This window comes from Heloderma suspectum, chromosome 3 (assembly GCF_057233095.1).
Source record: "Heloderma suspectum isolate Gila_16-S chromosome 3, 16-S_ref, whole genome shotgun sequence".
Lineage (NCBI taxonomy): Eukaryota > Metazoa > Chordata > Lepidosauria > Squamata > Helodermatidae > Heloderma > Heloderma suspectum.
In genome coordinates, this window is record NC_139460.1 from 59099394 (window position 1) to 59112038 (window position 12645).

The 12645-nt window shown below is 41.1% G+C and overlaps 1 protein-coding gene across 1 annotated transcript in view; it reads left to right on the forward strand.

Moving 5' to 3' along the window:
* The first annotated feature begins 3194 nt into the window (after positions 1-3194).
* Positions 3195-12645, forward strand: part of EPHA3 (EPH receptor A3) — a 357009-nt gene continuing 347558 nt past the window's right edge. Inside the window, exon 1 of the mRNA XM_084843389.1 lies at positions 3195-3630. Within this exon, the coding sequence (XP_084699515.1) occupies positions 3546-3630 (85 nt within the window). The 5' untranslated portion in view covers positions 3195-3545. The remainder of the gene's footprint in view (positions 3631-12645) is intronic.

Here is a 12645-nt window from a genome sequence, read left to right on the forward strand (position 1 = left end):
TATTCCCCCCCACCCCCCAAGGCCAAGTAAGAAACTTACTTCCCCCCCCTCTTTTGCAAAAAGCAGCTGTGGGGCCATGGAGTTTATGTCCCTAATTTGAATTGAGCCCATGGTATGACAATTAACACCCACTCTCCCTCCAACACCAATTTCCTTATGCAAATTGTTCTCATAGCACTATTAGCCAGGGAGAGGGACACTCACACAAGCACAATGCAAGTTTCACTGTATGCTCAAGTCATCAAGTCTTGATTTTTCAACAGAGGCTGGCATTTTATCATTCAACCCATAAGGGAATTTTGGAAGCTTTTGGGACGGCATAGTAAAATGTCAGGCTGCATTAAAAATGCATATGTAATAAAGCAGTTGCAGGCCATTCGAGCAAATGCAACTTTTCCAAAATTATTGTGCCAAAAACACAGTAACAGTGCAGATAAATCCTGCCTGTATTAACTTAGGTTGCAGTCCTGTACACACCAGGGGAAAAGACCTACTGAATCTCAATGGGACTTAGGATTGCCCTGTTAGTCTACATGTCAGCCTACAGTAAGGAGTAGGAAAGGGCCAAAATCTAATCACATGACCACACTACCCACGACAAGCCACTTCTTCCTCTCCCCTGCCTAAATTGTGCTAGGTTTGTGGTGAACAAGTTTTCTGAACAGCTTGTCATTAACACAAAATGTTTCCCCCCTCCCTCATGAATACTCCACCTACAAATGTAGGTGAATATATAAAGAGTAATTTTGCACCACACCTACAAATATACAACTGGAAGGTTTGTGGAGGAGTGCAAAATTATACTTTATATATTCATGACAGAACTATTCAGATTATCTGTTTCCAACTGCCATAGTACAGTGCAGCTTGTGTGTGCCCATGTGTGAACGAAAGCAGGAGAAAACCCTACGCACGCACAACAGACCTGAATCCCAGATGCAAGCTGTTTCACAGGGATCTATACTTTTCCTATCCTCAGAGACACTATCTTCTTTTGGTGGTTCTCAACTGAGGCAAACACCGCAAGTAAGTTTCAAGGCGAGTTTACATACTATCGGGCTGATCGGATGCCACTGGCTACAGCACCCCGCTACTGAAATTAAGTCGTCACACATCTGGGAACACAGAATTTGATGGGGCACCCAGAGAATGTAAAAGCTGCGCAAATAGTGCCTGAGTCCGGCAGACTTCTGACAACGTCTGCTTTGCAAAGCATTTGTGTGGTCTAAAGTCTAGTCATGCAAAAAGAAAGAAAAGAAATGGGGAGTGTCTGATGCCAAAGGGCTAAAAATAAAAGGATTCCTGCGGGAGCATGGCTAGCTAGCATCCCCAGGGCGCACTAGTGCTTGTAAATAACGCGCACATTATCGATTTTCTACTTTCATTGATGAAAGCCACCTTCCTCTCCTTCTCTTCATAGCCTGAGCTGAGAGATGGAGCTGATGGAATGGATTTTTGAACGGCTATTGCTTTTCTTACCACATGCAGCCCAGGTTACACTCACCCTTCAATCTGAGGCGGCAAACAACATTCAGTCTAAGCAGCTACACTCCTATTTGCTGCAACTGTTCTTTACTGAGGGCCAAGCTACACCTTGCCCACTTTTCTTGAAGCCTTCGTAATGCTGCTACTTTTATATGGAAGGAAAAACAGTTTGTGTCGGGTGTGTGTGTGTGAGAGAGAGAGAGAGAAGGTGGCATCATCACCTGTTGCTGGTGAGGAGAGGGGATCAAACAGTAAATAGCAACACCGTCCCTTTATCTGCCTTGCAGGAGAGGCTGGAAAGAGGGAGGGCGGGGAAGCCCCCCGGAACACCCCCCCCCCCGGCCTTGTCTGGGCCCTGCAGAAGGGCAGAGAAGGGTGCGCCGAAAGGTGGCAGCGGCTGTTCTTCCTTGCTCGCTCGCTCTCTGGGCCTCGCCATCAGCCCAACCCTCCCCGCCACTGGGCAGCGCGAAACACGGGGTCACCGAAGGAAGGAGCCGCCACGCCACCTCGTCCTCCCGCTGGCTCAGCTGAGTTCTTCTGGGCAAGGCAGCACCGGATTCTGCTGCCGGGAAGGCCATGTTGTTCCTGCTGGGCCACCGAGGGAGAGGGAGCGACCGCTCGCGCCTTCAGCCAGGCTCGGGCAACGCAAGATCGCAGCCACCTCCGACGGCTCGCCGGGCCAGGCCCTCCAGAAGGCTCTGCCTGCTCGCGCCAGTCGGTCTCTTCGGGCTGCGCACGGCTAAGGATCGGGCCCAGCGGGGCCACCCGCAAGGACTGAGCGCGCACCCGCTGTGCCTGCTGCTCGCTCGCCCTCTGTCTTTGTCGCCGCGCGGACTAGGCTTGTCGGCCCCACACTTGCCCCTGACTGCCTGATGCCCCCGCCACTGCAGGGGCCGGGGCGTGGGTGAGAGTGGAGGCGCCGCCTTCTCTTCCCACGACGACCAGCCCGCTCTTGCGCGGGGCAGAGGGAGATGCCGAGAGAGCGGGTCGGGGCAGCCGCGCCCGCTGCCTCTGTGTCCAGAGGGGGTGAGCATAAGAGCCCTGCCGGATCAGGCCGGATCAGTCCACCTAGTCCAGCATTCTGTTCACACCGTGGCCAGCCGGCTGCCCGTAGCAAACCCACAAGCAGGACACGAGCGCAACAGCCCCCGAGCGCAACCGCAAGGCGAGAGGAGGCAGGCGCAGCCTTCTCTTGCTTGCACCATTTAACCCTCCCTCCAAGTGGCGGAGCTCAGGGCCAAACACAGCCATTGCTTTAAGTCCGTATCTAGCAGTTACCTTCCCCCCCCCCCGCCCATTTTCATTTATTTTAGAGTAGGCAACAGGAGGCGCGATCTGGATTGGGTCCATAGGGGGAAGGGTTAAAGCCCTCCTATCGCCCCCACGCTAGGGGCCTGCTTCGGATCGGGCTCTTTGTGCCTACTCTAGAGTAAACATATAAAAGCTGCTAGATACAGATTTAAAGTAATGCCCGTTTTGGCCCTCAGGGGGGAGAACCCGGGTTCCCAGGGAGATCCCTGGCTGGGCGGGGACTCCCTTTCCAACTCCTGCCCTGAATCAAGGGGACCGGAGGAGAGGTCGCTATTCACTGTTCGATCGCCCGATCCCAGAAGAAAAACAACAACAAAAACTCGGTGATCAGCTGCTTTCCATTCACAATAAAAATAGCAGCGACCACGCTGAACGCGCGTCTTCTTTTTTTTTTTAAGAAAAAACTGCTTAGGAGAAGCTGCAGCGAAAATGTGACCGCCCTCACCCCTTTGTGGAAATGGCTCCTCCTTCGCAGGCAGGCACTACCCCGCCCGCTCCGTTCAGACGACCCGTGCGGCGTCCCTCGCGCCTTGCGCGCTTGACCGGGCGGGTGGGCGCTAGGACCCGGCGCGCAGCCCGGCGAGCCGCCGGCAGCCCAGGCAGCTCGGCAGACTCCTCCTCATCTCCAGTGTCAAACTTGACATCAGGCTGCGAGCGGAGCATGGTAACTTCTGCGGCCGGAGCGCTCACATCAGTGGCATGCTTCAGGAAGGCATGCAGCTCGCGCTGCCCTCCTCTGCACCAGCAACATGGATGGTCACCTCCGCGTCCTGCTCCTCCTCGGCTCTGCTCTCAGCTGCGCGGGGGATCTGAACCTTCGTCCTGCCAACGAAGGTAAGCGCAGCCCTGAGAAAGCCCGGGAGTGCTCGCACTTGCCTGGATCCCCGCTGCAGGAGGAAACGACCTGGTCCGCAGCTTTAATTGTTAAGGTGGTCCCGTCCGGCCAGGGTGGTGTGCTCAAGATGTACTCAGAACTGCCCCCTGATATTTCCCGTGGCGACTGGAAGCTGGGTCGTTTGCATGCCTTCCTGGTCACGGCACAAGGGTGCCTGGATGTAACGTCATTGTTAGCCGTGACGGACGCTTGTTGGCACAGTTAAAAAGAAAAGGTCGCCTTTTGTGGGGCGGGGTGTTGGATGACACCCGCGTAATGTGACCGTGGCCTGCCCCCACGTTTATGGACGCAGCCGGGGTGAGGATGCAGGTAGAGGGCACGATCCGCGCGTTTTGCAGCAGCTGCCAAGAGCTTGCTGAATGTGTGTTGTGCGAAGTGACTTGGGTCCAGTTTATAATGAGCAGGGCGGGTATGTTTGATTATTACCATAAAAGTGATGCCAAGAAGCCATCCCAGGGAAGCCCCATGTGTTTGCCGAATTGGGGGCGGGGGGAGGAAGAAATGCACTCTGCATCCTTCAACTATTTTGTGGTTGGAGAGATCTAATGAAATGAAAAAGAAAAGGACTGGGTCAGGAGAAATAAGGCAATGCTTATTTCTATTGGCTTCTTACTGTATTCAATAGCTATATTACTGGTTTAGTTTGTATTGACAATCTAAGTGAGAGGCTCATTTACCTCTTGTTATTGTGACCTATCATTGCATTGAATAATCGCACAGGAAAAATAACAACACTAAAAACCGGATGGCCACATCCTTTAAAATGTGCTTGTTAGTGGGATTAATAATACCTATATTTTATGCCATTAATTAATTTTGTTAGTTTGCATCATAAACTTTGGGTATAATAAAGTGCTGCCACCCCTTATAAAAGTCACCTGTGTTCGGTGTGACATATATCACATAGAAATTTATCTTTGTACTTATTTAAATCTGTTTCTTTATAAAACATTTAAATTGAGCCAGAGACTATCACTAAGAATTTCAAACATTTCATACATTTTTATGGGGAGGGGGGAAAGGTGCCCAGTGGATATTTGTGTTGAAAAATAATTGAAGGTGTTTCTTAAAAAGACACATCCAGTAACTCTATGGGTGAAGTCAGACTACTGAATGTTCAACCTTTGACATAAGAGTGTGCAAGTACACTGACTTATATGTAAAATTTGAAAGCCGAAAGGGTGTAGTATGAAATAATTGTGCAGAACCTTGTACTTCCTTGACTAGTGCTATTTACTAAGCAATTCCTGATCACTTTGCTTAGTAAGGAAGAATATTTAATAAATTGAACAAGTAACGCTATCAGTGTTTTTTGGATAAGAGAAGGCAGTCATATTGATTTTTTTTTTTAAGCCTAGGATAACTATATTTTTAGGGAAAATGCAGGTTGAAAATGTTCAGTTGGATTTTACATCACAAAAACTAGTAAATTATTCAGTGTTTTCTGTTCTAAAAATAATAGATCATCTGTTTTATGAATGAATACTCAGAGCTGTTTTTATTTAAATGGATACATTGTAGAATAATTAGTAGAACATGTGTTGCTGATAGGAAAGCTGTGGTACTATTAATCTGGTTATTATACTCTTCTTTTTGGCTAATAAAGCATGCATATCAGTGGAGGCCAGTTTGGAGTGGGGTGCAGCTCTTGGCAATTAAACTCATTGATAATGTGCACAATAGAGCAGTAAAGCATCTAGCACACTGGCTGGCAAAGTATACTGTGCATTAAGACAGCAACTGAGGCAATGTAAGATTTTCTGTATCTATTCTGATGTCTTTTTGAAAGCAACAAAAAGTATACTGAGCATAGCTGTCCATAAAAGATGTTGTCTGGATTTTTTTTTAAAAATTATCCAATCTGTGTCGTTTTATTTTTTAAATATATATATTTTCTACACAATTTTGCATAGTATCACAAGCATTTGGTTTCCTTGGTCATATCTTTAATTTTTATTGTAGTTCACCCAGTGGCTTCAAACTCATCATTGTAAATAGCCATCAATGTTATAATTATGTAATTATAATTATGTACTTATGAGGGGACATAGAAACTGAGAAAAAATACAGGAAAAATGTGTTTCTGTTTAAATATAGTTTTCCTGAACATAAAACAAAATGACTTTTTAAACTGCATGTTTTGAAACTGTTTCCATACATTTGAAATATCTTTCCCTTTAAAATAATATATCTAAATGGATAACATGGATTTAAAATTCGATCTTTCATAACTTGTAAAAATTCAGACTGTATGTATTTGTGACATGTTACTGGGATAGTTAAATCCTACGCTGATGTTCCAGTTGTACGCACACTTACCTGCAAGTAGGCCCCATTGAACTCAGTGGGACTTCCTTCTTAGAAGACATGTATAGGATTGAGCTGTTAAAGGCTTGTGACCCACTCCAACCCCATCACGGAATCTTCAGAGCAAAATAATAATTTGAAGTTTAAATAATAATTTTTAATAATAATTTGAAATTTTGCAGTTATTGGTATATCCATGTAAGAGTGAACTTTTTATATGTCCTGAATAAAACCTACTACGAATTCAGGAGCCTATTTAACTTCATACAGACTTGTGGGAAAGAACAAAGCCATTCCTATAGGCTATAGCAGCATGGTTTGGGGGTATATTGTTAGCTTGCATTTATCTTTTAAAGGTACTTTAATCTTTTTAAAGATACTTTAATCATTTTGGTCTCAACACATTTAAATGCTTTGATATATATTACCAAAAAAAGTAATTGCCATTTTTAGATATAGCATAAAAGGGTTACCTCAGGTTGTATTTAACGCTTTGCATCCACTCTTGTGGTTTTGTGCTGTGGGGGTTGGGCACATGATATGTTAAGCTCCAGTTAAGCAGAGAGGTGATGAAACAGGTAATTTTCATCTAAGCTATTTCTAAAGAGAAGATCTATCTCATAGTTGTGTGTGTGTGTGTGTGTGTGTAGTGACACAGCCCTTTAAGCAGTCTCAACATAGTAGAGTTGTGAAGTGTGAGCCATCTATTTCAATAACAGGAAAATGTCAGGAGGAATTAACATCTGAATAATGAATGGATTTTGCTCCATGCTGAGACTTAAATAGATTTTTTATATGTACAGAAATTTCCAGCTGGAAGTATGCTGTCTTGAATTCATAAGTCACCACTTTATCTCTTTGAGGTAAACTCTTTTAAAGGACGATTCTACTTTCTTACTGAAGGTGTTGTGATGTCTTTTGAAACTGTTCTTGTCGAATCAAGAACCAAATGAGTGATATCATCCTGCAATTTAATAGTTTTCCCCCCCCTAATCCATTTCTGTAATGATACTATTTGCCCCAGGGTACCAGCAACCTTAATTTAACTGTTTTATAACCTGCAACAGTTAACACTTGACCTAGGTCATTAACAGGATTATCAGCAAATTTGTTTAAGCTTTTACTGACAACCTGAATTGCTTCAATAATATTTTGACTGTGCAGACAGGAAACTTCTTTTAACCTCTCAAATCTCACATAAAGAATTTCTTATGAACACAACTACCAAAAAAGACACCAAGATTGTACATCTGTTCATGGTTACCTACAGGCTCCATTTTGGTAAACAGCAAGAAGTATTTCAGACGCTCTGTTTACAGTGTGTGAGTTTTCCTTAAATGACTTCATCATTCGTTCTTACTATATCAGAACATTTGTTCAGTGGTTAAGCTACCTCTTTCCTCTGGCAAACATTAAAAAATTCAAAAATATTAATGTACTTTTCATTGAGGTCAGCAACTGGCATTTTGAAGTGGAGCAGTAGATAGACGTAGCGCCCCGTATGCGTAACTTTCCTGTATACAGTTGTAAGGTTTTATTTTAAAGTGAGCTTTAGAAATTGATTTTTTTTATTAAAAAAATGACAAATGGCTTTTAACAAAACACCATTTTAAATGTACTTTTGAACAAAACAGACAATTTCAGTAAATATTGTATGTTCTATATTTGTTTATTTCTGTATTTAAGGCACAGCTTTCCGGTTCTTCTACATAAGCTACACTGAACTGAATGGGAGCAATCCACGAGCATATTAGTGTTCTTGTGTTCTTATTCATGTTTACATTAGTGTCCATTCGTTTTAAGTGAGTTTTGCAGTAGAGAACTTCTCAGTAGATTGTGCCATTAGACTTTTATTCCACAATATTTTAAAAATTTGAGGGTGGGACAAGATGCTTAAAAAACAGAAGACAAATCTCTAAAAATATCACATAAATGACAATGCAAGCATCCATGAGAACTCAGCATGATTAAAATTCCAACTGTAGCTTCATCCACCCACTCGCCCACTCATCCAACCTTTGCTGACGCCAGTTTAACCCCAGCCATTAAGTTAGCCTAAATAAAATGGGCCTACTTTGCTTCAAGAAGAAGTTAGGTATGGTGACATCACAAATCTTGACTTTTAATGATAACATTCCTGGGGAGTTTAAAGTTTAGCAACTGTTACTTTAAAGAATAGAACTCCAAATGTGTGTGTGTATTTGGGGGAATTGCTTTAAAACCAAAATAAATTGTCAGATTCTTAAGGTGAAATTTAGAGTGGAATAAAGATGAGGTCAAAAGGGTTAGTTTCATATAGCTGCCTCTTATTCAAAGCTGCTTTAGTTTAACCTCTGCTTATGAAGTCAAAAACAAATAAATTAGAATACTCAGTAATGGCCATCATGACACTTTTAATATTCCATTATTACGGAACTAAAAAGTTATATTGATCCCTTATTCTCATTTCAAGACTTGATTGGTACATTATAATCTGAATATTTCTTTGGTTTAATATTTTCTAACGTAAGATTGATTCATTGGTTAATCGTAAAGTCCAACAGAATGACAGCTTTTTAATTTGGAACAGATGTTAAATATTAAAGAAGCCAAAATGTAAGATTTTTACCATAACCTAGGTGCATGGTTTTTCACTCATGAATTAGGTAAATGATCATGAAAGAAATCAGCGTGCATATTTAAACTTTTTAGGTATGTGCAACTGTAGAAACCTATCAGCTTTAAATAATAAGAAGCTTTCCCTGAAAATGTATAAGGATATCAAAACACAATAAAAAAATGAGGCTGCCACATAATTGGCATAACTGAATATTATCTTTGCACTTATATTTGACAGAAAAGTTGGGATTAAAACATTATCTCCCTGGATAATACCATGGTGGGAAAATGTTGTTTCTATCCAGTATACTTGCTTCCAGTTTTGTTCCGAACTGTACAACATTTCTTCAAGGAAAGTTACATAACCATTCTTGTTTGCGTAATCATCATTGGATGAAAGGTTTAGCAATCCAGATGCAGGTGTTTCTTCTTCTTTTCCTGTCAGCAGTCTGGACTTTATCACCAGTGAGGGTCACTGCAGAGCTGTTACTAAAAGCAAGAGAAGAGAAGAGAGGTAGGCAGAGGTTTTGAAATTGAAGGCTCCTTATTCAGCTAGGCACCCGTTAGATTACATAGCCTGAAGGTATATTTATATAACCGCCCATCCTTTTATTTTGTTTAGCTTTACCTTTTTATAATGAAAGTTTAGATAAGGCAATAGGGTAAATCCATATTATCAGAGAAGAGAGGAAAAAGTTTCGTAAGTAGGTATCAAAATTATTTTAATGGAAAGTATCGAGTGCCACAGTATTTCGTCCTTCCTATTAAAATAATTTGATACTTACAGTGCAATCATAGCGTTGGAAGGGGCCTTGGAGGTCATCTAGTCCAAAGCCATGTTCATTTCAAGTGCAGCTACAGGGTGCTGCAGGGTGCAGCTACAGCATTCGTGACAGATGGCCATCCAGCATTTGCTTAAATACCTCCAGAAAAGGAGAACCTCTCACCTCTTCAAGCAGTCTGTTCCTCTGCTGAACAGTTCTTTTCACTTTTAGGATGTTTCTCCTAATGTTTAACCAAAATCTGCTTCCTTGCATTTCCACCCATTGGTTCTAGTCCTGCCCTCAGGAGCAACAGAAAACAAGTCTGCTCCATCTTCTGCATGAGTTTTTCAGATACTGGAAGACTGCTATTATGTCTCCCCTTAATCTTCTCCAGGATAGACATAACCAGCCCTTTAACTAGGACTTGGTTCAGAGCCCTCACTATCCTACACATGTTTACTCAGAAGTAAGTCCCATTGTGCCCATTGGGTCTTACTTCCAGTGTGTTTAGGACTGTAGCATTACTGACTTTTTCTGTTGTCTGAGATTTTGATCATAATACTACACTAGCCAATATATTTTAGAGCAGTCCAGTTTGCAATAATTTATTCGTATTTAAGCCGATTCACATGGCAGTCCTAAGTATATTTACTTTGAAGTCAGTCCATCCAAGTCATTTGGATTTACTTCTGAGTAAGGGTACAATCCCATGCCTGTTTAGACAGAAAAAAGTCCTACAATTTGCAGCATGGAATGCTGAGGGTTGTAGGACTTTTTTTCTGTCTAACCATGCATAGGTTTGTGCCCGAAATGTATTAAGACTGGGTCTTTCTATTGTTGTATGAGGGGCTATGGCTGTGGCTTGCATGGGAATCCCCCACATACACTTCCATTAAAAATTATGAGGCGTGTCATGTGCGTCAATCCTAAACATATCCTCTGAGAGAGGTAACTATCATTGATTTGGAGTTTATTTCCACGTAAGTTATAATGCAGTCTTGCGTCCATGTAATGTGTTCTGACTGCGTAATTATTTATATACAAAGCAAGTTAGCTACAATTTAGAAGGCTGAATAGACAAATCGTATGAATGCAACATGTGCATGTTCAAGTCATCAACAGTTTATGAATGCTGCACTGGAAAGGAGAGATTAAATGTCTTCATTGCTGTACCACAGCAAAACATTATAAGGGTAATAGCCAAGAAAAGAAAAGAAAAATAATTCCATTTCATCATTTTTTTCTTGCAAGAAATGTTAATTTTCCTTATTTGCAAGAATAATTAACAGTTTAGAAGCAGAAACTCTGGGGACGATCCAATCAGAATGCATTTCAATTCCATTGATTTCAAATGAGAGGTATTTTAAGTGCATGCTGAACTCTGCACTTAAAATCAGAGTATTTAAAAAGTACACAAGAGTACTTAAAAAGTGCCTTAATTTGGCTGGATCATGCACGTTGTGCCTCCCAAATATTAAACTAAAATGGGTTGTAAATTTTTAGAATATAGTCAAAAGAATGACAGTGAGTATTGAGTAGGGAATACTTGCCTACTCAAAAACAAGTTCCCTTGAGTTCAGTGGATTTTATTCACAGGAAACTGTATAGGATTGCAGTGTAAGAATTTTTAAGCATGAATTTAAGAGCAGATTTTAATCTGGCCCTAGTATAACTAAAGACCAATGCTCCTGAAATCCTATTGATTGAATTCTATAGGAGTTGAGGCATTCTTATATTTCAGCTTGCTTGCAAACTCTGCAGTAGTGGATGGGGTGCCTAAAAGAAATGAAGATATAGAAATAAAGATCATTGTGCTTGAAAGGAATCGTTGGGAGACTGACAAAAGAATAAAGGCCTAGCCTGCCAGGCCCTTGTTTAGGATTAATGAAACCACACCAAATTAATTCTTTAACACGGGGAGACATTATTCAAGCTGATGCACTGTAAGTGAAAACTTTTAGGCAACTTTTCTCTCTCTTTTGTAAACTACTGTATATCCTGCTGTTCCCGGCAGAGTGAGGAAGAAAATCCTATTAATGTGGTGGAAAAAAAATATTGGAAAAAGAATAAAAGCACACCAAACAAAAGCGTTAGAAACGTACAAACAGTTAAACAGTGAAATAAAGGGGGTTTACAGAGTAAGGTTCTATTAGGTAAGCTCATGTAATATTCTTAATAATACTTTGGTTTAGTTTTTAGACACCAAATTTCAGAAGTCTTCTGCAATTGTATTTTGAAAAGAAGCATGCTGTTGTAAGATATGAACTTGTGTATTTCATAATTTTATTCAATTTGCTTTAATGAAAGTGAGACAGCTTCTTGCTGGAGTCAGTTCATGTTCAGTTTTTTTCAGTGCCCCAGCCCTCAACAGTATGCCTGTAGACCTCTCTATGTAGACCTTTTAATGCACTAAAATACTTAAATCCCAAATAACAATTATTTCTTGAGAGTGTGAATGGTCTTTGTACTTGCAAAAGTTAGAACTGTAAGTTTTATGGCTGTGAGGAATGAAGGAAGACAGAGAGGGAACAGGAATTTTGCCACCCCGTTGAAGTAACAATCTTTATTTCTTCTTTGAAGACTCTGCTATTTTAATAGCTGGGTGTAAGTAGTTTCATAGAAGCATTTACGGTAATCAGTGTCAAGCTCTCATCCTGTGGCCATAGTTCTCCCCAAAAATAGTCAAAGGAGAATGTTGGGTTTCTGAAATGAAGTGCTTTACAAAAAAACTTTTTGGAAATATTGTGGGAAGATAAACTCCAATGTCATAATCTCCACACAGAACCCTTATTCTTCTTAGTTTTTGTACTGTGTTCAACTCTTCAAATCCATGTTCAACTCTACAGATCATGTACAATACATACAGCTTCATCTTCCTCTTACATTACAATAGTGTATATAGGTGTTTTTTTTTTTTTAGTATATGTTAGTATTTCAGTTTCTGTTTTAAATTTGTTACTGTATTTTAAATCACTGCATTGATGATAGGTTTTTGGTTGTTATTTTTATTTTATACTGTAGTTTTAAACTTTTATATTGTATTTTATCTTGTTAATTTTATGGTTTTAATTATTGTAAACTGTCCAGAGAACTTTGGCTATTAGGTGATATAGAAATGTAATTAATTAATTAATTAACTAACAAACAAACAAACAAACATATCTACTCAGAAGCAAGCCCTGTCGAATTCAGTAGTGCTTACTCCCATGTAAGTGGGATGCTTAGTTTTTCTAGTTGCTACATTTCAGTATATTGAGCTCAATTACAGCAGCATTTTGCAAAATC